Consider the following 27510-nt stretch of genomic DNA (forward strand, 5'->3'; position numbering starts at 1 on the left):
CTATTTATAGCTAATCGGTAAATTGGTTGAAATGGAAAAGCTGTAGCGATATGTACCTTTAACCTAACAAAGGCGTGAAATTATGGGATAATATATCTTATGGGAGTAGAAATCGGCTGGAGAGAAGACAGGTGAAGGATGGACCAATTATTCATGACGGATGTTGTGATTAAAAAAAATGGCTCGCAAGAAAACCGGGTACCTTACTCCTGCTGGCCATATCAGGAACTTCAGACTCACTCGGCGACGATCATTGAATCCCGAGCAGCGGCACGGCTCATAAAAATGCATCGGATCTCCTCGAGAAAGTTTCACGAAAGTCAGCGTGGAAAAAGAGCGAGATTTCAGGATGATCGGCTGGCAAAAGTGTGTCACCAGTCGTCGAACGAAAATAATTGCCTTATCAGAGGCCGTGAAGGCGTACGTAGCCTCATCCACACTTGAGAATTCGCCTTGATACCAGTGTTCACCTTGATCCACTGCTCCCTATATATACATTATCTTGTCGAGACAAACAACACCTAAGATTTCTCATGATCGTGATAAAATCAATTGAATATTAACACCTCATATAAAACCTTAATGTTTGTGCATAGAATGATACAACGTTAGGTTCCCTCTTATGCAGTAATTCATAAGCAACAGTATTTATTTACTTATATAATCCAAGCGATTAGCATGTCAGATGCAGATCATAGACTTTTTTGCACCATCAGTTTTCTCAACATGTTGCATAGTTTGTGATCGATCCAAGACCCATTGCGGACGTTTAGTGTACACATGTTCCACCATGTCTATCGCTTGTGGCGCCTACATTGTTTTATACAGAGGCAATGTTGGGATGTACATTAGCACCTAAGACATTGGCACGATGAAAAAGCAACGTTTCTTCATTTTTCCACCTACGGACTTGCCTATGAAAATTCTGTAACTCTTTCAGTATCTGCATCGAGCTGTGATTCTTAATATGTGATGAACCTAAACCAGCAATGTTCAAAATGACCAGTTCATAATCTTCCCCATATAGAGAAATTTTATTAGGACATTCAAATAGTGTTTGGTAAAATACAGGCGCGTTAAACTTCATCTCATCTAACTATAACTGGTATAACTGGACGTGTCTCTGTCTGGTTTGTAGCTGGTGAAAATTGAAGATAAGTAGAGTCTCGTTAGAGCTTACAGCTTCTACCTACGTCGCAGACAGAGGCTAACTTTCTTTCAACTTTTTTCACCCTACGATTCACCTAACCCAAACAGCTTTTCTTCTGACAGAAGAGAAGTTTCTCCTCGACTGAATATGGCGATCAAACAGTTTCTTTTTCCCCGCTTTCCCCTTGTACGATAAACGTGACCCTGACCTCGACGCACCAGCCTATACCGGCACGCCAGTGATTAGTCTGGACATAAATTAATGCTGCACAATCTACCAGAAATTGTTCGCAAGCGTGGCAACGACACTTTTCCTTCCATCGTGCTTTCCAATCATAAAAATATGATGGTTGACGCTGGTAGCTGAAGCAATTCTATCATTACTCGCACTTTTTATTACGCTGTTTGTTCCTTAGACTCTGCAGTTAATCGCAGAATAGATTTATAGATCTGTTACTCTTGCTTTCGTGACTTTTATTAGCTTTGTTGAGATTGGTTATTGAAATCGTTTTAGGGTTAGTCGAGAGTTGTAAATTTATTGAGCACGGAGGGTACAACTATAGATTTATAGGTTCTCATCTGATAAATCTTCCACCTGCGCTTCTTCTCAACGTTTTAACGATATTCCAACAATCCTCCATGATTTAATCGCCCTTTCAAATTTTCAGTTAAAGCCAAAACGAAACGCGTCAAGTCTACACGTTAGATCGCCTATTTATAAATTAAATCATTGTCAGATAGTTTGTACTCAAGCTCTTGAAAAATTCCTTTCGGAATTCCAGATCTTTCCAAGGTTATTTCGAATACTGCAACCTTTAAAAATCCTTTAGCCTATTCCCAATAACACGATTTACGAGCCAACACTACCAAAATTCTCTGGAACACTTCCAAGAATATAATAAGACGCGAAAAGCATGTTTCGAGTCCACGTTAAGGCCTATTTCCAACAGACCGATGTAATAAGATAAAGAAAGCTTTTGAGGAATTTTTATGCAACAAAATTTTCTCACTTGGGCTTATAGAAACTACGAACAACGTTTGGAACGTGAAAAATTGAAGCGGTCTGTATATCTCGACAGAAATTACAAGAATTATATTAGAAGAAACTCTAACCTAAACTTAAGAGTTTTCTAACCTAACCTTAAGAGGTTTCTAACCTAACCTTAAGAGGTTTCTAACCTAACCTTAAGAGGTTTCTAACCTAACCTTAAGACCATTCTCGGGTAAGGTTAGGAACCAATGCTAGCAAACTTTTCTATAGCATTTTCAACTGTGATAGGATTTGAAAAGTAATCTGATTAGGTTATCCGAAAAGTGTAATTTAAATAACCAATATACACGGACAAAAACTAAAGAATACCACATATTAGAAGGAATTTCTAATTTCAGAAAGTGTTGTATATTGGAAAGGCGAGTCAGAAGTTCAAGGAGGGATATACTTTGGAATACCAACAGACAGTTGGCCATAATGATCGCGAGGAGGATTGATTCGGCGACTGACGCGATGAAAAATGTTGGAAAGCGACGCAACAATGTTTCTCTGGACCGAAGACGAAGTGGTGCGTTGAATGGTAGATGGCTGGACATAATTTTTGACCGGCTGCTGCCCGGTTTAAGAAAGTCATGCCTATTAGCCGCCATTAAGGCCACCCTGCGGAAAGTCGGTTCCCCGAGGGAAGGAAAGGCGACGTCGCTCTCCATTTTTACTTTCCTGCGCGAGCTGGAGGGAGAAAGTAACGTGAAACTGACGAATGACGCTTGGTTTCCCAGAACTTACTTCTCCATAAATACGTACTTGAAAAAAGCCAATTAACGATTGCATTCGTACGTCGTAGAACATTTTTATCTCAACATGCTGCACACTTCTATTAAATCCATTGAAAAAAGTTCTCATTTTCAAATTATAAACCATAATGTTTAAATAATGATACAAAACTCTCGAATTAACAAACTTGATAATATTACAAATTTTATTCCTACGAACGGTGATTATGTTCTAAAGATCTTTGACGTCTCGTTAGCCAAATTTTTTAATTACAATATCAATTTTACAAATTACAATTAAACGATACCAAACTTCCTTCTTTGTTACATTTTTTTCAGCCGATTGAAATAACAGTACGAATAACACGATCAAAGAATTTGTCTCGCGCGTGTCGATGTAAACGCGGCATAATATGTTGCAAAGAGCCTACCGCGACTGCCAGCACGAAACACACAGAAATTCGCGTGACAGCGAACGTACTAACAAATTAGCCAGTCTTTCTACGAGCATTCGCTCATAAAACGTAAAAAGTCGTTGGCCAGAGCCACACTCAACATTCCGACGGGAGGCTAAATTTCAAGTCGACCCAGCAACAACGAAAGTATGACCGCTGCACGAGAAGAAACGACGCGGTCCACCGAGGGGACCAGTTTTTCCACGGCGAGAACCGATCCACGCGTGATCTCGCCGGACCGCTTCTTGCGGATCGGCCCTCAGTCGGCGATCATCCGAAAGTCCCCGCCGGGGAACGTTGATCGCCGCTCTCGACGTGCTTACTTTCGATAAACGCGAGCGGCCGCGTCCCCTCGCGCCACCAATACTACGCTACCGGTCGAAAATTTCGGAGAAAACCATAATTGTTGGCCAGGTGGGTCGAACGGGGGACAGCGAGGCCTAAAAAGTAATCTGGATGCAAATGGAAACGGGGAACCAGAGGTTTTGTATCGAGGATGGTAGCGAGAGGACGTTCGAGAATGTTTGGTCTTCGTGGAAACGAGACTTTACGATAGATTCGTTAGATACGGCAATACGTTCGAATGCTTGAAAATTCTACGCTCGTTGTTACCTCTTTTGTTCGCCTAACCTTATGTAAATTCTTATATTTAAGGAAAATTGAGAAATTAATTAATCGTATAATGTAAGAATTGAGGTTAGGTTAATCGCATAATGTAAGAATTGGGGTTAATGAAGTTAGTTTTAGTAATTAATTTATTTAAAGTTAAAGGAAGTTCAAGTTAAAAGAAATAACGATAAATGTAGAATTCTACATGAAATTTCGAAACCGGTCATTTGACCGGCTCTGGTAAGGTTAGTGCTGACATCCGAGCGCTTTGTTATTCGAACGTAATATCTGCCAGTAACGAACGACTCTTTCCGCTTCGAAAACGTAGATAAATATTGTATCGGTGTTCGTACGCCGTGTTTTCTTTCCCTTATTCGGCTGAGTGAATTCCTATTAGAAGCATCTAGTACGAAACTCGAAACAAAACAAAAAAGTGAAACTTGATATCCACAGTACTATCGGTACATATCTACGTGTATCTCAGCGTTTAGACATTTTTATAGCTGTATGCATACGTATATGTATATGATAGAACTAATGTTCTAACCATGAAAATAAAATATAATTAAAAACCGTGCAAGATGTTGTAAGTGCAATGGAATTAGTAAAAATACACGATGTGGGAGAAGCTACAATCAGAGACATGAAAATACAAAAGAACGATATTGAAAATTATCGGAACCGCGTAGATTCCTCATATATCGACGACGGTAGAAGAAGCTCAAATATACCGATGTAACGAGATAGTTCCATTGCGATAATGACGATTTTATATATAAGTGGAAAGAGCGAACGAAAGTGGTAATGGCGAGGTGCCTTGTCGTGCCGAAGCATTCGTGGCATTCGAGAAACGGTTTCCATGGTTCGAGGTACAAAAAGAAAGGTAGAAAAAGAAGGTAACTTTGTGCAGTTACTTGCGTTGAAAAAGTTACGCGACTTGACAGTCAAAAAGGTACGCGGTCCATAAATATTTCAAGAATCTGTCGATCAATTTTAATCTGTATTTAAATAAATGAAATTTCATATGAGAAATATTGTGATTATTCCATCATTCGACGATTCCATTATACATTATATATATTAATTTTATCTGCCTGTTAATTCTGATAAGGGAAACTCTACTGTATATTACTATGATAATGAAATAAAAATTTAGGGCTCTCCGTTTGGAAATTACGTGATGGATAATTATTAAATCATTCAGAAGCCACATTGATCGACCGCATAGATGGAGCAGCGGAGAAATATACCTAATAATATTGCAGATACTATTTTTGAAGTTTACCTTGCAGTTTCCTACCATTTACGTTACCTTCTTGCGATAACTGTAACGCTAAATTTATATTAACAAGTAACGCGATCTTCTTCTTCGTAAATTAGTACTAGTAAAACATCCTAATCGAAAAATAATATTAAAGATCCAACAAACATCTACCCACGCGTTATACAACTAGTATTTCCTTTTCCACGCAATATCAGTATTTCATGGTTGGCACAAGAAACTTGTATAAAACGTCTCTCAATTTCGCCCGGTTTCTATGAAACGATACCAAGTTTCAGCTCGATTGAACAAGCTAAAAGCTGCTCTTAACAAGACCAACCAACGTCACAGAGGCCATCCCTGTTGTGTTTATACGCAGCCGCGCAGCTTCTTTTTTGTCCACCTGTTTTTTCTCGAGAAAGCGATAACACGAAAGCTAGTGTATAGGGTTGCTCGGGACAAACCAGCTTTTGCCGCTTTTTCCCCGGCCATGCGCAGCGTCGCTATACTATTAAGGATCGATTAGCCGAATGAGACAGGCTGTAGAAGCGATGCAAATTGGCGCAACGAAAGCTGTTTCAGACCAGATTTTCTTTCTCTGATTGCGAATTAATTTTATTGCGTATCACTCGCCGGATGAATAAAATTCAGTATACCGTTTTACTGATAAGCGTGTAATTAAGCTTTTTTGTCTGAAGATTTTTAATCGCTATCGTATCTTGGTAATTTGTTTCACGGCGTTGAAAAATATCAGACTTGGTTCTTTTTAATTCTATGCACAACTCCACATTCTGTATCTCTTTCAACAATTTTTTTTCTATTTTCTAGAGGCAACATTTTTTGGTCTTCTAGCAACCATATTCTTTGATTTTTTAGCGACAATATCGTAAAACTGTATTTCCATTTCGCCGTGTTTCTAGGTCGAAATCTATGCAAAAGTTTGAAATATTAGAAATCTTCGACCAACTTACACGCTTCAATAATTTCGACGTTATGGTGACTAACAATAAGGTTAAGCAAACAAAGATTGGCGGGAAATTTAAAAGTACCATGCGTTTTCCCATCTATAATGCAACTTTTATAATTTTTACTTTGAGAAAAAAGTTCTTACCTAATATTAATAAAACTATACATCTCGTTGTCACCATAACTTTGAAGAATTTCGTTGAACTTCTACAATTATGATACTTATGAAAATTCATATTTTTCTCAACATACCTTAACCTAAATGGAGATCAGAATGGGAATTTTAAGGTTATGTTCACTTCTGCTTATGTTACGATATTCGTACTACGTAAAAGAAAATGATCGTTGAAGAAAGAGATCGTTCGTATAGGTTAAGTCGAACAGAACATCTGAATCCAATGACGCGGCAACTTCCGGTTCGCCCGGGGAGAAACTCGTCCCAATTACAAAGCTGCAGGATTCACATTCGATTTCCCTACACCCAATGAATCGAGAAAATATGCAACGAGAATTTAAGGTCACTGCAGGGGAGCAGAAAAGAATATTATTCACGATCCAGAAAAAAAAAAGAAAAGGAAAGAAAAGAAAGAAAGATGGAGGAGAGAAACGAGTTAACGAGACGGCCATCCGGCCTGATCTCCTCTGAATTTTAATGAACGCCTCTCTGATTTAAATTCGGACACTTCTCTTTCAGCGGAACTGACGATGGACCCTAGGTCCAAAGCGTGGAAGAGAAATTCTGCTCAGGAGATAAAACCACACTCATATCACTCAAAAATTATTCTCAAATTGGTCGTAATGATCTTTTTTATGATTACGTGCCAGGATTGGATATTAACAAAATAAAATGAACTTCTCAGATTACAGGAAAATATTGCAATTACAAAAGTAAGTGTCTTTTATTATACTTGGATTCATAAATTTTTCATTGTAATTGAACATTTTCATAGGATAAGAATTATAATGAAATAATTTATTTTCAAAGATTCTAGGACTGATTTGCAAGCAATTTTATCTTCAAATAAATTTACTTGCTATTTTATTTGGAACAACTATTTGATATTGTTATTCGTTTGAAATAAAAAGCAAAGAACTCTGTTTCATGTTCCTAGGAGTTTCTAGGAAAGTATATTGGAGAAAAGTAAGCTTACAGATGAATACTTAATTCTTTGTAGGAGACGTTTCTCAGGGATGCTCTTTCCCACAGTTTCCAGAGCAAGAAGAAGCCTCCACAGGAAGCGATATGACCTCAGGCTAGAGGATTATGATCCCTAATCAGTAATTTCCCAAGTATTTAAATTTCTCCAAACATTACTGCAGAAGACAATTAAATTTGATGAAGCAATATTAGAATTCATAAGAGTTCATATCTCAGAATCATCATGTATCTATGATCTCATGCATCCAGGCTTGGAATATCATTGCTAGCTTCAAAAGAAACCAACTATGAGTGTGGTGTACCAAGCTTTTTATTACTTTTTAACCCTCTACGATGAAAATCCTGGTTGCTTGTCAAATAAAGGTCCATAGTTGGTTAGGTTCTTACATTTTGACCTAAAAATTGTGCAACAATTATTTTCTAATGAGCCGTTTACGTATAAGACATATTTCTATAAATAATTTATCTTATGATAAACTACTTTCTTAGCCGCCAAGTGACATAAAAGTCAGGAAGTCAAGAAAGATAAACTTACTATAGCTTTCTAGCGTGATCTTTGTGCAAACCTTAGCATGAGAAAACTTAGCCAGCCTGTAAGCCTTTAAATCTTATTTTAAATAATTGTATACCTACTTTTTAAGACACTGTTGCATAATGCGACTTTTACAAAACATTTCTATATTAATACACCATGTTAATGGCAACACGCGAGTGGATTGCAAAAGCTGAGAAGACAAAGCACTATAATTTTCTTCTATCTAACATTCTTATCAATCATTTTCGCTAGTGACGACCTTAAAAAACCGCTTAATTACTGTTCAAACGTCGCACAGGCAGATGCAATCTCGAGCAATAAATCTACTCGCGGCTGGTAATAGTTTCATCTTTATTGTATTTGCTCGTTGCATCGAATGAGAAGGGGCAACTCGGAGAAAAAATGTATGATAACCGACGTGGTGAATAGTAATCAGAGATACATTGTAATCCTCGCTGTGAGAGTTTCAATGTGGCTGCAGCAACTCGTACAATTGAAATAAATTGAAGACAAACACTGTAGTGTCGTGCATATAAGTATATATTAATTATATACATTATCAGTTACACAGGGTGATTGGTAACTGGTGGTACAAGCGGAAAGGGGGTGATTCTAAGCGAAAAAAGAAGTCGAAAATATAGAATACAAATTTTTCGTTCGAGGCTTTGTTTTCGAGAAAATCGACTTTGAAGTTTCGCTCGGTACGCGCGCGGTACGTCATAGCGGATCTCACTGTAGATCGTTGTTTCGATGGAAAAATTAAAAAAAAAAAAAATTTGTATTCTATATTTTCGACTTCTTTTTTCGCGTAGAATCACCCCCTTTCCGCTTGTACCACCAGTTACCAACCACCCTGTATAGTAGCTATATTTACTAATTATACAGGGTGTGACCGAATAACACGTACAAGCGGACACGAGGCGATTCCCTATCAGCAAAATAAGAACAAAATATGGAATAAATAAATTGCTCGTTTAAGTCTTAGTTTAAGAGAAAATCGAGTTTGGAAATTGATGAAAAAAGCGCTACAAATCGACCACCTGGTATACACGTAACAACGTTGTACAACTATACGAGTACACGGTATGTAAATTCTCAGACTAGCCTCTCGTTTTATTCTCCGGTGAAGGAAATTACACTTGTCGAGAGTTCCGTTTTAAGAATAGTCCATGCTCATTTGATGCTTATCCGAGCGATTACAAATTTGTAAAATAAAACGCTACCTAGTATGTAATTATAGACGATTAGAGAAGAGGCTTGACACAACACTGTCAAAACAATAGGGGACACAAGTGCATATAACGTGTAACGTTATCGTTTATCTCGAGACGTTCGACGTGAAATGAATAGCGGTGCGATTTTTATTTCACAAAGATAACGACGATATGGTATTGAACAATAGAGGAGCTCAACGTTGTTACAAACTTTCCATTCAGTGATAAACTATCGCTTGTTTTAATTGAAGTATCTTTAATGGGCATGTGAGAAAATAGAATTAAAGTCTCTTCAATTTGATATCGATAATTTATGTTCGAGAGGAACTCACAGATACACAAATGAGAAAGTATATAGAATATTTGAAGTAAAATACTTGTGATATTTATAGAATTTATGCTCAGAAACATGCGCAGTCTAGTAAAATACTGTCTAGTAAGATATTTATAAATTGTACTTGGGTTAGGTTATGTTCACGAAATAGGTTATATTCATAAAGATTCATAATCTCGACGTAGTTTTATAAATGGAATTCGAGACAAAAAAAAGACATTGGCAAGATAATAAATATTTCGAACGACATTATCTCATATGTGTCTTATATAACAAATACATACTTACTCCAGATACAAAATCACTATAAACAGAAGAAAAGAGATTAAGTGGTCGAAGGATCGAAGGATAGTCTTTTTGTGAGGTTATGTAGAAGGATAGGAAAGAAGAGGACTGTTAAAACGAACTTTGGTATGCCTATAGCTAAGAAATGTAATCCTAACGTGGAAAGTATTGAACCAGTCAACAGCGTATCCTTTCTAGGCGACTAGACTCCGTCAAGACGATCTGACCAAAAAAAAAGCTGAACTCTTGCGGCTTGCGTTTTACAGTTACACAATCGCCAACTATTTTCAACCCGGCTTCCTTCTCAGTATTGCGATTCGGTTCACCTAATTTCCACCTCTTCCTTTATTGACAATATTTAGTCTGAGTTGTTCGTTTCCGCTTCTCTGATACTTTCGATATCTTCAATTCTTCAATATTAAATCAATATGTAGATATTCCTAGTTCTCTAAATTTCCCCTTAGAGTAACAGTCCTTTTGTGTGATTGGAAGTGTCGGAATTTTGTTTTCAATTTTGAGAATGATTCCCCCTTTCCAAAATTCTCTATATTCATGTATATCTAAACTCCCTAGAATCTATATTTTGAAATCAAATAAATACATTTGTTATTTAATGGGTCAACGCAACATTGCTAGAATATATAGGCATATATACAATTATACAAATCTCGCTTTTTTTCTTTTTTTCACAAAAATATCCACTAGAATTTACTTCTTGCTAGTTGTATCTTCTTACAGTGCAAGGATAATTATTGGCAATCTGATTTTTACCACACCAATGAGAAGCTAGCTGCGATAGCATTTTAACTATGGCGGAGATTTTGAGGAACTTAGTGATACAATATTGGAAAGGGGGAATCTCCTTTAAAATTCAAAAGGAAATACGAAATCGCTTTTTAACGAACTTTTTTATTTCATATTACAATTTGTATCTTTCCAAATCAAAGTTCTATTTATTCTAATGCAGAGTTATGAAAATTTTCCCTAGGCTCATCCGCATTCCTCCCTAGACGCGTCAAACTTTTTCCAACGCCTCAGACTATTGTACGTGATATTATTTCTCTATCGAATCACGTCCAATACCGACCAACAAGCAACTCTATCCAACTCGAAGCTGCCTGGAACGTGTTCCATTAACCGGCTCAATTTTTCTACATTTCTTACATGGATTTTCAATCAAGGACGAGAGAATCGCGTATCCAAGATCCTCTGCAACGATCATCGGCCCTAGAATCACCGATACACATAATAAAAGTGCGATATGCTTGGATAAGGATCGATGATCGATGCGTCTATCTATGGATCATCGATCGATCCGCTCCTCTATCTAGTTTTATAGATGTTTCTCTATCCCCCTCGACCAATGTCGAGTTCGTGACTTTGTAAGAGCCACGATCTTTGCTAGTTCTAGGTTCTTCAAACTGTTCATCAGGAACTGATCTCTTTGATTTCTTCGCTTTAGCTTCTTTAACCTCTTCAGCCTTGAATACTATTTGTTTATAATACTATTGTTTATAATATATATATATTTCCTATTTACCTCTTATTCTTCGTACATGATCTATAATACATAACTGTGCACTCCAGTTGCTAGCAACAAAATACTCTATACAGTATAAAATCGCTAAATTTGGTATCCCCTGTTCTTCTTTTATTCTCCACGCAACTTATAACAAAACGAATATCCGTGTATTTATGGGAGATTTAAGTATAGAAAAATATATGAGTTGCACGCAATACAGGAAAATACATCTGAAATATTCATTGCAATATTTAGAATGTGAAAGATATATGTCTCTGTATTTAGGTTTCATGTGTATAAACATATGCAGGCGACCTACAATGTATAATTGTACACGTGTTATCTACTCGAAGTAACATCGCCAGCTACAAACATCGCTCGAGAGGATGGCAAACGATCTGTATGGAGGCAGAGAGATCGACTTGTGCATTTATATGTATAGCTATCGCTGCATCAGCGTCTCAGGGCGAATAACGGTGCATCCTACACGTCTGCTTTGCGTCGCATGCAAAATGCACTCATGTGACGACCGATACCCGCGACCTTGACAAAATCGAGGAAAACCGAGCCTAAAACCGCTATCTCTTTCTTTCTCTTTCACTCGACATCGGTATGTCTCGTACAATGCTGCTACACGCATGCGCGAACATGGAGTCGCGTGAATTGTACACCTTCTCTCTCTCTCTTCGTTCTTACGTAAACGGTTCAGAAACAAACGTATTACTTAATCGTGCGTTTCTACATAAATCGTGGTTGCCAACCTAAGATTCGTAGAGTCGTACTTTCGAACGAATTCTGTATACAGGAAGAAGATTTTTGAGGTTATACAAGGTTTGTTTCGATAGATTAGGTATTCAGATATTTAGATTAGATAAATTTCGCTGATTAGTATTACTAACCGATTTATGTTATTATGTACAAAGAACAATTTTCCAATTGTAATTTGTTTTCAATTTGTAACGTCACGATATTCGCATTCTACGATTGTATATGCGATAATTATCGAGGATTTCGTTTTAAAATTGGAAATGGAAGTGATTTTGGCATTATAAGAACAACCGTTTCGTAGATAGGTTCGAAAAAGTAGTAGGTTTTAGAGTTCTAGATAAACTGATAAATACATGGCGACGATAATTATTCACGAAGCTAGGAGTGACAATTTTCTGCAAATAACTTCATCTATTAAATCCTTTCACATTTTGTATTTTTATATTTCCTGTGTTTCCAATAATTTAACGGATACAACAGAAATAGACGACGTGTATTATTGATATATGTGTTAGGTCGTCACGCATGAAACTGAGACTAAACTGTACCCCGATGTACCGCAAGACTCATAGTTTATTCCCGTTCATGTTCAAGGATTTTCTCTTTCCACTTTTACGTTTCGTTCGACAACGATGAATAACAGAGCGTAAGTACTTTCACGATATTTCGTTTTTTTTTTTTCTTTTTTAATGTTCGGCGATTTATTTCCAAACAAAATGGCGTACGTATGTAAGACGTAAAAGAAACGAAAAATCGTGAAACATGATACTGACCTGTTCCCTCGAATGGAACGCGTCATAAAAATCCCATGTCTCTTATTACGACCAGTTTTACCAAACATGGGTCCTTCGTTCGCGTAATAAAGCGACGAGTGACTTTCTTTGACCCTCCAGATCGCACCGGAAGTAATTGCTAATCGGAAGCTTCCAGATGTGACTTTGAAAGTTCAAAATTCTTCTATTCTTTAAACTTTAATCGATTGTAATTTCTCAAATACTCAGTCCCAATTTCGTCTCTGTTCTAATAACTGAATATACGCAAAATTCATAATTCCTCACTTTATCAATTCTACTTTTTGTAATGAAGTACAGTGGAGGACAAAAGAAAGTTCGAAAGATAATTCCCTAGTTCCCTAAATATTAACTTAAAATCTTATTGGAAATATTCGAAAGATTCAGAACTTTCTATTCATATACAATTGTAATTTAAATTATTTTACGTGATTCTCGTTTCATTAGCTTCTATTTTGACTATAGTAGTGCCACGGCTATTTAAGGAAGATATAAATATTCCGATATAAAAATTACAAGGGAAGGAATCTCGAACTGTTATTGATGTACAGGAAGGCACAGAAATTATTCGTACGAAGAACAGAATCACGGAAAAGAAGTTTCACTGACTGAAATCGCCTACGTAATACATTGTTTGCCAACTGTAACGTGTATTTCGTCGCGGTCTACGTGAGCCTGAACCCTGTGCAGTTACTGTTTCCCGTTTCATCCTCTTCGTCGCGCCATTTTCTTTTTCTCGCGTCTGCCTGGAGAACCGATAATCGGAAATCATGCAAATTCCACGACACACTCGCTGAATCTACAGGCAATAACAGTACCTCTTACATACCGAGCGATTATTACCTCCTACTGTAGCAATTTTTCGCCTTCTATATACAGGGTGGCCCGATAACTGTGATGCAATCGACAATTGGGTGATTCCATGCGAAGGAAGCTTATGCTACCATTTTGCAATGACGATCTTGTTCTTGCTACGATTTTCAAAATTTGTCCAATAAACAAATTAGATGTATGTTAACCAACTTTGGCTAATTAGGTTTCCCATTAAGCTCAAAGTACAAATTGTTCACAAAAATAGTTGAAACCAAATATCAAGCTATCCTTCGGTCTTATCCGAGTCGTACAAAAGTTTAAGCATCTTTCTTTGATAATTAAGGCCTCGAAAGGACTATCTTCAAAGAAGAAATTATTTCCACGAAGGAAAATTACGACCAGAGAAATATTCAATGTAATTTCAGAGTAAATCGTTAGCCAACCTAATAGGTTATCAATCATGCCGGTCATTAATGTATAATTAACGACACAGATAATGTTTCGCGTTTGATCTCCAATTACTAATTTAATTACCGTGTTTCCATAAGTAAATCGGAATTTAAATTGAATCGAGCCATTTAACAGCACCTCGTCGAAATTTTTCAGTTTTTTCCATCCATATAAGATCAAGGTCTCTCATTGTCGGAGAAAACAGACGTTTGCAAAGTATTCAAGGCTTTCAGTATATATACATATATGACGATTATAATTTCTTGCGGAACTTTCCTTTCCTTAACCCGTTTCCTGTTTTCGGGTTTCTCAATTTCCTATGCCAGGCCGTTCATTATTTCGCGGATAATTGATAAACCAGTTTTTGAATGAACATAGCTATCAAACAATCGCGTAGTGGCAAGCGAACACCTTTTAGCCAAGAAATAGTATTTTTTCTTTTTTTTTTTTTTTTTTTTAATCACTCACGACTTTCTCTCGCGTATCAGTCTATGATTATGAAGCGAAACCAGTAATTTCAGGAGTCGATGACCTTGGCACACGCAGCCCTTATCTAAACATAGACCGTGGATTAGTCATTACACTTGTGGTCTGCCACCTGTTCGTGCTGATCTTTCTCATTTTTCAAGGACGCTTTTATTTCACATCAAAGAGTAAGGTGTACGCATGTTGTACCGATTTTTAATTTTTTTTAATTAAAAAAAAAACTTTTACTGAGAATTAGTTTCAACTAAATTGATGACTTCAATTTTTTATTAGGCATTAATTCCAAATATATCTTCGTTGCAAAACACTATTCTTTAAATATCCATTTGAATCAGCAGATATTCCAGTCCATAGAACAACCTCTAAACCGCGGATTTTTGCACATTTCTGTGAAATTTGAAGCTTTGGAAGTACTCAAAAAATGCACATGATATACAAAAGTATAATAATATGTAATAATGTAGTATATAATAATAATAACGACAACAACAATATACAGGGTGGTTGGTAACTGGTGGTACAAGCGGAAAGGGGGTGATTCTACGCGAAAAAAGAAGTCGAAAATATAGAATAAAAATTTTTCGTTCGAGGCTTTGTTTTCGAGAAAATCGACTTTGAATATTCGCTCGGTACGCGGCCACTTTATCACGTCTCGTTATAACCGATCTCACTGTAGATCGTTGTCTCGATGGAAGAATTAAAAAAAAAAATTTTTTATTCTATATTTTCGACTTCTTTTTTCGCGTAGAATCACCCCCTTTCCGCTTGTACCACCACCCAGTTACCAACCACCCTGTATAATAATAAAATACACAAAATACGATAGTCATTATAACCTCTAATAAAAGATGAAACAAATTTATGTTTAAATTCTGTTTCTTTAATTGTATTGGCAAAAATATAAATTGTGAAGAAATACAAAGCATAAATTTGCACAAGAATTGCATAAAAATCCACAGGATAAATTTACATAAAAATTGCATAAAAATCCACAGCCTACAAAACATATTAATTTAAAATATCCCCATTTATCATGGCCGCCGTACACAATCTGAGGTACACAGTACACAGGTGGTTCGTCAACGATCATACACACAGGACAAAGTAAATTGGCTTCCAATGGGCAGAAAAAGGTGAAAGATAAGCGTATGCAAGCAGTCATTGTACACTGCCTGATTACGGCATCGATACGAGGTGCAACGCGGCCCAGATTTTCAAATCAAGGCCAGGATATTTGCTCGCATACACATGCACGTACGCATACACGCCTGAGAAGCAAAAACTCGACCGACGGCGAAAGTGTCCGTGCATCTGCAATACCCTACGTGTTGCAAGACCAATAGAAGCAAGAAACAATATAAAAAGATGAATGAACGTGATGAAAACATACAATTCGATATGCACGTACAGCCTAAACTAGATAAGATAGCGGCTCAAAGTTACACTAACTGATAGCCAACTGATATCAACTTTGTTGGTATGCTTATTCAATTATGAAATTAGCGATGTCATCCATCTCCTTGCATAACGTATTTAATATCTAACAATTACGCCATTAACGACCTAATTAATTATCAAGGAAAGTTATTCGAGCGTTATAGAGATTCGTTCAGAGAGAGATATATATATTCGGAATTGTAGCAAGATTCGCAAATTTTAATCGTAAACAGGAAACAGCCGACAAAGCTATGAACATATCTTGGTGAGATAAAATATTATTAAGGTTAATCTACGGTTAAAATAATCAGTCGATTACAAAAGTACGTATAGGGATTAACTCGCTAACGGCCGGGCAATGGTTTATCATTTATGTCACGAATATGTCCATTTCTTTAGATTTCATAAAATCATAGAATCTATATAGAAGAAATGCTAATGAAAAAAAATGTAAGCTGATCCTTGGAATTCCCTTTCGTACCTATAATGTTGAAAAAACAGAATTAGATAACCTAAACTGATTGAATAACGTTGCAACTATATGTTGCGTTAACGCAACCTACACTCTTAATGTTTTAAACATTTAATTCTTAATGTGAAAGTGATGTTCGAAACTGACCATAATATTAAAGCATTCGTAACCACGATTTCTACATTTAATATTAAAAGAAATTGGAAAGCGTCTTTTTTTACTTTTATCTGCTTAAAAAATGACTAGAACGCTAGAAAGGAAATAATAACGCTAATAAATGTATCGAGAATTTACTTCTCTTCGATATACATATGAATGTATTGACTTCGTGTTGGACGTGTTACGATGCGTTCGAAATACAAAATTCAACATGGCGGACAGGTAAACGCGCCTAGGGCCATTCGACTATTTTATTCCGGTCGTCGGGCAGATGGTCGGTTATAAACTTTGCCGGCTAACGGATTATCCAGCAGCAATGGAAAAAATAATTTTTACACGTAACATGGGCGTGTCACGGAATGAACGTGACAACTGCTTGTGTTCGATCGAATTCTAAGAAAATGAGATGAGAAAAGAAAACAATGTAAAGAGGAGAAGACTGTGTTTAGAGAAAGACAGACAATATTCGTGGTAGAGAGGTCATAAACAGACTGTTTACATACGTTCGAAATTATTTACGTTCAGTCACACTCTCGAAATGTATACGTTGTATCTTGATACGCTTTGTCTCCGATTATTTTATATCGTTATCGAAAATTTTTGTAACCTTTAAAACACGTTTCTGTTATCTTGTAATGATTACATGTGAGTCATATAAACTCTCAAGTTATAGTGTAAATTGTTACCAATTATTGGTATTATAATTTATTGTTTATATATGTTAGACTAAAGGAAATAAATAAATAATATTAAGTTTAGTTCTATATGTCGAATTTTATGTTGTATTAATTAAAGAATAGTCAAAATTTGTAGTTTTATTTATTTGATAGCATTTTCATGTAATCTATGGATCTTATTCCGCTAGTTTGAAGTTTAAAAATTTCTTTTCACGAACCTACGACAAATTCGTTTCGTCGTATCGATTAAATTTGTCGAATAAATAATTGAGAAAATAATCTCCACCCGAGATTTAAGAATACACGTCATTTAAAAATACAAATGGAATCTTTCTCCTTTTATTTTACGAATAAACACATTGCGAAACGTTTCATTTCTTTTACTCCTGGTTTTACGTAACAAACACACGGCTGTCAAAAGACCACCTGTGATTGATTCTTGTACAAACACGGGATTCGTGACGTTTATAGCATCGGGAAACCAGAAATACTAAAAGGGAAACCTCAAACACGAGCTAAGCCGTGCAAACAGCCGACGGCCGACGCTCTCTATTTAACTGCCGGCTCTTTCAACAAAATTTGCCAACATTTACCTACTGTTTGAACTAGGTATGTGCTTCTTCTTTTCCATTACTATTTCGGCGAAAAATCGCTAACGTACTCTGATCTAGCTTTCTTTCATTTCTATTCTTTAATTCAGTTTTATCTAACATGGAATGTTAATTGAAATTATTAGCCGAATTGTCATTGAGCGTGTTACTAACATAACCTAACCTTGCTTCTTTTCTTTTCGTTAATACGATTTTATAATATGGCGTATTATTTGCAGTATACAAATTGCAGGTATTACCAGGAATTGTTATTGGATTTTACACAATAACGCGTGATACGTATACGTGGCAAATTTGTACGAGTGTTTAGTTATCGCGAGATTTACGAAATCTCGAAAACGAATCGAGAGCAGGTAAACGATTCGAAACATATTTTCCCGGCAACGCGACGTATTTATCATGGAAAATAAATCAAAACAGTCAACTTTTTATCGCAGATTTAAAACAAAAAGAATTTTTAAAAACCTCAAGGCAAACGCGGCAAAGTTTATAGTCGCACGACAACAAATTTTAGAAAAACGAAGAATAAAACTCAGATGACTAATTGTCGACGAGAAATCATAAATTTCATCGATAAAAACGATATTATTGATGGTCTCATGGTAAAAAATTACAGGGAACATAAATTATCGGATCGTATAAGAAACAATTTTTACATCGTAATGGATGACTTTGTAGCGTCGCCATATTTGCATTGTGTAACTGCGTTATGCGATATTTATCGAGAAATCTCGAGATCGTAGCTCAAACTTTTTCAGTGACAATTTTATCAGAACGATAAGGATCCTACGAAATCGTGAAGCAATTAGTAGTTGCGATGTTTGCTGAAGAAATGAATTGTCTACGTTTTACAAGGGCTGATAAGACGGGAAAATGTTTGAAAAATTGCCTCCAGTACCGAACAGAAAATGATATCTCACTATCACACGCTGTGTTATTACCCGAGAAAATTATTTAACACTCAACGTTAAATATTTTTCGATCAAACGCAAAAATACTCTAATTTTAAAAATTATAATCTAAAAAATATAAATATAACAATATGACAATTTTACATTAAAGCAATCGCGATATTTTTATTAATTTTTTGTCAATTTTGTATTACTATGATCGATTGGAACCTTCTTGTCAGGGGTTAAAATTTGTTAAAAGAACAAAATATGGCGTTATAGAATTACATCGTGGCTATTAAAACGAAACATCGCAAAAGTGACTGTTATGATAACTTATATGACTCCCAACGTTTCTTGCATTTCACACAAGAACCTCAACTTAATTGGTAACCTATTTTCTATTACAATTTCTATTATCATTTGACAACTCACGAGGGACTGCTAAAATATGAATTTATAAATTTCAATATTTATTACTTACTGCTTCTAAAGGGAACTGGTGCAATATACAAAATATGAATATATTAAAAATATGAATTTGCATAAAAATACGCAGTCTACTTATGGTATACAAACGATAATGTTCGATATTCTAACTTCAAAATTTTTAAATAATTCTTACATACGAAAAGAGAAGCAACTTATTCTTCATAACATTTGAATTGGCGAAATAAGAAAGAAATGGCGGGAAATAATCGACTCACCGGATGATTAATTTCTTGTTGTCATTCCTACAGCCATTGAACGTGACCTTCTGCACTAGTTTCTAAGACGCACTTTTCCGGTCACGAATCTCACGAATTCAATTTTCTTTCTCTCACTAACACTTTTGACGGTTGACAGAAAGACTCGAGAACGTTTATGCCGGTCCCCGACGAACAATCACATTCCCGATTTACGACAACAATTTATTGTTATTTAGAAACCCGATCGAATGGAACGTTTCGAATGTCCTTCTCGAGATGTAAAAATTGTAGCAACGATAACAATAAGTAGATGAAAGCACGATGAAGGGTACACGCGCCGGAGGGAGAGGTTTAACAGTCCAAACTCAACGATCGACGGACTACGACTGATCGAGAACTAACGGCTTTCGCGCGGGTAGCTTCGGCAATTTTCGCGCCCCATCGTCGAGCCTCTCCGACTTTCGTTCGGGCGCCCTCGCATGCTACTCGGCCCGTGTCGCCGACACTCCAAATATAATAAAAGAAATTCGAGATTTTTTGCAAATTCGAGAAAGTAAAATTTTCTGCGATTATCTTAAAATTTAAGATTGCTACATTAGATATAAACGAATGATTGTTTCTTATTGCCAAGGAGTATTTCAAAAATTAGATTAGGTGTTGTCGTAATAATCATATATATTATCTATATTATTATTTCATTAATGTAATACGATAAAGCTTGTTTTAAGTAGCAATATCAGTTAAATATACACTTTAATTAATTTATAAATTTTATTGACATCCATGTACTGTCGCTACAAGTGTCTAAAGTGTCTAAAGATACTTGTATATGGTAGTGTAAATAAGGGACTTCAGAATCGACATTAGAATACATTAGAATAATTCCAGTGGTATATTTCTTGGTTATGTGACTTGTCTTTTTTCCCGTTCGGTGACCGGCTTTCTATGTATACAGTTTCGCGTTCTCCACAGATCGAGAGATTCTCAATTAGAATTACGGTACTGCAGATTCCGTAAATGAATGAATTTAATTCAGAAATACAGTATGAAATAATTCTTACGTGAATCTAGTGAATTGAGATTTTCAATGTGGGAATTACATTTTAATTACTCGCATTCTTCGTTGTTATAAATACAATGAATTCCTAATAAGAAATGGCTAATTGAACTCGACTGCGCGATCACATTGACAAAAGACTTTCTCTCGATTTTAACGTAGTAAATATTCTATGGTGAACAGAAATGCAATCGGCTAGCTGGAACTAGGTTTTATGAACAGCTCGTAAAATCCTCGATGTATTTTTTGTTAATGAAATTGGTTGTTCGTTATGAAACAAGCAAAATTAACTCGTGTAAATGCTAATCCAAATTAAAATATCTTAAAATTTTTTAACATTAAGGTAAACCTCGACACATGACTTAAGGATTTTTCTGTGTATTAAAATAAATGAAAACTCACTATTCATGATTATGATTTGTATACTTAACTTGAACAAATTTTTGGAAATTAAATAAATTTGAAAGATAATTTAAGGAATTCCATTATACGTATTTACAATAAAAAAAATTGCATATTTGCACATATATAGCGATTACAGCAAATTTAGTGCTGGACAAAATCAATTTGTGGTACCATAACCTATATAGATGTTTATGTCTACAAGAAAAGACGTAGAATTTTTACACAACTTGTGATTACTACGAACTATTATACGCAAATCAGTTGGGGTAAGATAAGATTTGTGATTTAACTCACCGAAATATTTTAAAGATACGTCGCAATTTCAAGCCCATCCTTGTTGAATTTCTCGACAGACACATGAACGGCACTATTCACGAACGTGTTTGAAAATATACTGAGGGTGCGTATGAGGGTTACGCATGATGCACAACGACCGTTGGCAACGGTCGCGTGCTAAAACACCGGTGGCAGCTGCTATACTGCCGGCTCTGAACACTACACCTTGGTTACGACCCGCCATTTGATTCTTTTCTTTGCCGTCGAGAGGCGAAAAAGCAGTATTCAATCGAGAAAAATGGGAAAAGGACGGACAAACTATGTATTTACTTACATAAGGCAAACAATCGAAGCAACGGATTGTTCGTTGCGGTTGCGCATGTCTGGCACGCGCTTCTGCGCATGTGGTTTCCTACGACTGGTGGAGCCACATATACTATTACCGTATTCATTGCTAATAGTACATACTTATGATTTTGTTCTATTTTATTTTACAATACAAACAATTAAAATAACTATAATAACATTTTAGTATGAAAAATAATAAAAATATATTTTATAATGCATAATATACATCATACATTGCAATGTAAATATTACAAGGAAAGAGAAGAATAATAATAGTGAATAAAAATGCCACTAAAGCAGTATAGAAATAGTGGTATAAGTGGTATAAGTTTAGTCCGATATTAGAAAATAGAAATAGTATTTTGAGATTAGTTTGAAGATTTAAATTTTAATTGAAATAGTTTTGGAATAATTGAAATGATTAAAATTTTTGTCAAATAACAAAAATATACGTTGTTAGCGTATTCTACACCTTAATGAAAAAAAAGTAATAAAATAGAAATTCTACTACAGGAATATAGTGCAGTAAACAGTAATATGTACAATGATAGTAATAATAATAATATAAATGGTGTTTTTCGTAATTGGGTCAAGTTTTAAAACAACAAAAAATAAACCAATATTTTATTAGGCAAATAAAATGTGATTGTCCTGAAAGTGGAAGCGCGTCAATAAACATTGAAAAACAAAGTATCCATGAATCGAATTATTCCAGTAAAATTATATTAAGAAAAGTTTTTGTTTCCAGGAAATTCCACAGGAAAGACGATTGCACAAGCAACGATTTGAGGAATGCCAGATCGAAATATAAAAATCGACATAAAACACAGGAACAGCTGTTCGCGAGTTTTATGGATCGTTTCTTGCGTCCGTCATGATTCGAGAAACGCGATGAGAGAGGAAAGGATTTGGTTTGTTAAACTGTCCGGAGAATCTTGGAAAGTTCGAGCATCATCAGGGAGAATTTATTCCGATACATTCAATTTAATACCCGATTTAAATCATCGGGATATATTCAACTGTCTTTCGCTAATTAATGTAAATATTGTAATTTAAAGAATATACATATATATATTTTTATTTTTTATTTTATGTATATAAATAGATACGGATTAATTCGTAAATAAAATAACTCTCCATAAAAAGAACGCAATGAAAACAGAGTAAATCGTAAAAAGTGAAGAAAGAGCCCCTGTGATGTATGCAACACGACCTGCGCAACTGTGAGCATGATTGCAGCGCCACGGAGGCATGCACGCTTCACGTCGCTCGCATAATGAATAAAATTCATTCCTACCTTAATTATAGTCAACACATGTACATACGAGTTTGCTTTCTCAATCCTGATCCCACGAGAATTCCCGGAATATTAATATTTTATGTTTAAGGGAGAAGTTGTTACCTGCAACAGAAAGAATTTTAAATAAATTACAACATTATACTCCACTGTCTTTTCAGTTCCTAAAAACGTGCTTCTAAAGTCTTTTTTTTTAGAACAAAAACTTGTTATTTGTAACAGAAAAAACTGCAAATACATAATTGCAAGATTGTAATGTATTACATCTTTAATTCCTACAAGACTAATTTCAAAAGCTTTTTTTTAGAAACAAAAACATTCATGTATTCTATGAACATAATTAACCAAAAATGTCAATATGTAGTAGTATTTGCTTTCTGTGTTGTCCACTTTTGTACACTATGATCTTAAAGTTAGGATAACATTTGGTGATGCTTATATTTATTTAGGACATTTGATAGTAGCAGTGGTAGCAGTAATAGTGGCAGTTTGGTGGTAGCAGTATACACCTTAACAGTTAACCAAAATATTCAATGAAGCATTGGTTTATATTTTCTCATCAACTAATGATTTCATCAATTAATCAATGAAATCCTAACGAAAAGATAAGGTAAAAGAGTCAGATCCGTTTTCACCGCTCACGTTAACGGGGACGACCAGATATTATCGGTTCGCACACGTCTTCCGATGGAGCGCGATTTACAAGGCAAAAGTTAGAAAGCATGGCTCCGTCCGCGCTTCCGAAACGCCGAGAGATCTCCCCGGATAAGCGTGCATTCGAGCATATACCGGCGCATTTTCGTCAGCTCTCGATTTCACGCGAATCTCATAGTAACATCCTCGAACTCTAACCATCTTGTTACCGTCAATTTATTGCTCAATTTACTTTCAAACGAACTTCCAGCTATGCAAATATTCACTATACGTACATTGTAATTCCGTGGTTAACGCATTATACCGCCATGTAATTATGGCTGCTAAGACAGATTTATTGGCTCCTAGAGGCTACTGTCTCTGACACTGACGTAGATCATGAAAATATCTTTACGATGTGATTTATATCAATTGGTATGCGTGTATGAGATGTGATCATTTAAATAGAGAAGAGACATATGTAGAAATTGGGAAAGCAAAGAACGAGGTTATGTACACAGCCATATGACAGCTACTCGATCAATTTCAGTTAGTATTAGTTTCTGAATTTCGTAACACAAATTTGGGCATTATTAGCGTTCAATTTCTAAGAAACGAACGTGTGATTTACTTTTATTTATCGTATTCATTCATTGCATATCTGCTTGGATCCAACAATCAGCAAGAAACTTCTTTGTCCTGTCATTACTTTTTTTTCTTCTCTTCTTTAACCTCAATTTTAGAATTCTCCATTTCTCTCAATTTAAAAGGATGTATGTATATTTTAAAAATAACTGAACTGTCCCCCAAATCTAACCTAACCTAATCTAACTTAACCTTTTTCTTTTTAAATTCACCGTCCAACCTTCTCCTACCCTAACTAAACCTAGTTGATCTAACCTAAACTGAACTGATCTATTTAATATAGCTTGATGTAACCTAGCCTAACCTACTTTGTCAATTTGATTTAAATTAAACCAACTTAATCTAACCTGATGTAATCTAAGTTAATATAGACTAAACTAACCTAACACAATCTAATCTAAACTAAGTTAACCTAAACGAATCTAAGGTAAGTTAACCTAACTTCAAATAGCAGAAAAACCAACGTTCTAAATGCTACAAAAGCGTCATAAACAGTTAGCTTTTAATGAAGAACGAAGAACACTATGTTTTTACATGGTTCCAGGAAAAATGCGGCAGTGAAAGGATAGCGTAGAGCCAGAGTGACGACTAGGCGAGGCAAATGCGTGCATGTAAATTGTTCGCGGGTACTTTCTACGAATTCATTGTTATTTTCAGAGGCGTCGAGCCTGCGTGTGAGATCCGCAGAAGCACGAGATAACGGTGTGTAACGAGGACATTCTCGAAAGGACTCGGAATGCAATCTCAACACCAGCCGACAAATTGTCTGAGAACAGTGTCGTTCTCAGAGCTGGGCCAGAGAGCCTGCCATCAGCTGTAATTAATCGTAATTACCGGTAATTAGCCGGATCCCTAACTCTTGCGTAATCAGTGATCCCACTGTTTTACTATGCAAAACTTTGGAAATGCATGGATGGAGGAACAAAGAATCGCGTCACTTTCAAAAATAGGATATTCAGTGTTCTGATGATTATAACAGAGGTCCTGAGAGTACTGAGAATTGCAACTATGGCATAGAACTTTAATATTTATAGTGGTATCACGTTGTGGATGATTGACATGAATCTTTTTTGGGAACCAAGTTTGATAATTCTAAATATTGGAAGAATTAACTGTATTAAGGTTTCAAGATTCTACTTGCATATATAGAAATTTTTAAAAATTCATTGTTATATAACAAGTAATTTTAGACACTTTTACTTCTTTTCTAATTTCGTACAGTTTCAATATCATTAATTTCATTTGTGAAAAAAGAAGAAAAGATCTTGTTCAATTTCCAGTAATAAACTATTGAATTTTCTAAAATCTTCTTCTTTACACACCTGAAAATCTATAACAGAAGAATCTATTAATAGAAAGAAATAAAAGAAATAATAAAATTAGTAAACCAAGGACCCAAAACAGTTCCAAAATGGTAAAGAAACTCTTCAAAGCAACTCTTCATTATAGTACTTAATAACTGATACAAATTCCTATACATGCACATAGTGATCATGTTCTATTTTTCTAATTGTATTCATAAAGATACAATTTGCATAAATATCCACCTATCCACAAGTAAATTAGGCTATCCGCTCTATAAATAGAGGTTTACCATTTATTAAGTGAATAATAGATACTGATAAGATGTTCCATCCACTGATACATCCAACCAAAGTACGTACTTGCTATATCTTCTCCCCCAGCAACAAAGTAAGTAGCTGATTCCAAGTTTCACTACATTAAACCCATCATATTAACCCATGCATCATGCTAACTCATCACCTGTTGCTGGCAAATTGTGGTGGAACCACGACAGCTTGGATACGACCGGTTGCCAAGAGAAATATGCACAAGAGGAAAAAGCGTCCGATTTAAAATGATAGCCGTGTCGTGGCGAGATCTGAATTCCCCCCGTGGATGATCGGCCGTTTAACATTGAAGACACGCATCCTTTTGGCACGGGGATGCATCGACGAGGATGCCCCGCCTAGTTGCAGAGAAACGATCGTGTACAAGCATAGACGCGTTTCCAATCGTTCAGTTATTCCATCCGCGGCACCATCGCGTTTCCGTTCTGACGGGAAGTGATATGAATTCATCGGGGTTCCATCGATCCACCGCTTGGCGGGGGCATTTCAATCGTTCGGCTGCTGCAGGCGTGAGACATTAGTTAGCCAGTGAGGAACCATGAGAGGACCACATGATAAATCTCATTTTTGGCGTGTTTGAAAAGAGAAGAAGATAATCAGCTTTTTTGACACAGTTAAGAAGAAGAAGTTAAGAAGAGAGCCAGTTAGATTCAGAAATACAAAAAAATAGGCGATTATTCCATGTGACATATCCATTTTCTTCAAAAAGGAGAAGAAGACCAGTTAGGTTCAACGAGCGTTAGCCTATCAGTATTATTGTCAATGCTTCAGCTTCTTAAACACTATATTGACAATATACATTGGTCGTCTGAACGATCTTTCAAAGTTATAAAAGATATGTATAATGTATCTTTATCAAGAAAGGCAAAATAAGTAACTGAAATGGATCCTAGTAAATAGCTAAAATAAGTAAAATTACTGAAACGCAAGATTACTACCTTGACAATTAAATTAACTCTACTGTATCAAAAATTGCTATCTGAATATGCTATCTGCTTCGCCTAGTATCAAGAATTAAATCCACCTTCCTTAATACCCTGTTTTAAAAGACCATACTTGTTTTACATATACATAATTAGCGAAGCTCGGTGTAATAATTTAAGGAAACCAGCAACAGTGTGCGAACTTCTAGCGAATGAATTATCATAATTGTCAAGAGTTGCCATAGCAGTAATCGCATTAAGTGCATGTTCCCTGGCATGAAATCTTGGGCCACATTAATAATTCAAAGAAAGTGGCTATGGCGTACAAGCTCCTAGTGAATGAAGCCAAACGGCAGAGCAGTTTCAGTAGGCACGTATCCTTGGTGGTGTCCCTCATTATCATGGAACAACATTCCACGTAACAGCGGCCGACGACATAATTTCCATTCTGAATCGAGGCTCGTTCAAAGCGACCGGCCATCGACTGGCATAGAAAGTGCTTAGGTAACCTTAACACCGTGCTTATCGGACGGCATGCCAACAAGAAAAGCAGTCCAACCCGTGATTTTTGCCGGACCAGATCCCGTGAAAATCGAAACTCGACCAGTTTCTCTTGCCCATTTCAACATTGGCGTTCCCCTGATCTCTTTCCTCTTTTCTCTTGGATTATTCATCAGCCCACCTTAACAAGATCATTCCAGCAGCTCTACTTGTTCTTTCAATGTGGTTTCTGCTTGGGATGCTTGGCCAGCTTGAATTTAAATATTTTCAGATTATTATTGGACTTTCTCTTTATCGG

The 27510-nt window shown here is 35.9% G+C and overlaps 2 protein-coding genes and 1 long non-coding RNA gene across 7 annotated transcripts in view; 2 read left to right on the plus strand and 1 right to left on the minus strand.

Moving 5' to 3' along the window:
- Positions 1–27510, minus strand: part of LOC117242620 (protein cordon-bleu-like) — a 96319-nt gene that overhangs the window by 54870 nt on the left and 13939 nt on the right. Inside the window, exon 1 of one of the 5 annotated variants that reach the window (XM_033509449.1) lies at positions 21253–21384. The exons of 3 other annotated variants lie outside the window; for them this stretch is intronic. In XM_033509449.1, the coding sequence (XP_033365340.1) occupies positions 21253–21317 (65 nt within the window). In that variant the 5' untranslated portion in view covers positions 21318–21384. Of the gene's footprint in view, positions 1–19514; positions 19879–21252; positions 21385–27510 lie in introns of those variants that run through there. One more of the 5 variants, XM_033509450.1, reaches the window with a different exon arrangement.
- Positions 32–3026, plus strand: LOC117242633. The gene is made up of 2 exons (XM_033509481.1): positions 32–420; positions 2539–3026. Exons 1-2 carry the CDS (start codon positions 139–141, stop codon positions 2635–2637), a joined length of 381 nt encoding a protein of 126 aa, XP_033365372.1. The 5' UTR covers positions 32–138; the 3' UTR covers positions 2638–3026.
- On the plus strand, positions 9403–10478 carry LOC117242637. The gene is made up of 3 exons (XR_004495310.1): positions 9403–9462; positions 9740–9857; positions 9930–10478. It is a non-coding gene; the product is annotated as an uncharacterized LOC117242637 (long non-coding RNA).

This window comes from Bombus vosnesenskii, unplaced genomic scaffold (genome assembly GCF_011952255.1).
Source record: "Bombus vosnesenskii isolate JDL3184/JDL3185 unplaced genomic scaffold, Bvos_JDL3184-5_v1.1 scf7180000016274, whole genome shotgun sequence".
Taxonomy (NCBI): domain Eukaryota; kingdom Metazoa; phylum Arthropoda; class Insecta; order Hymenoptera; family Apidae; genus Bombus; species Bombus vosnesenskii.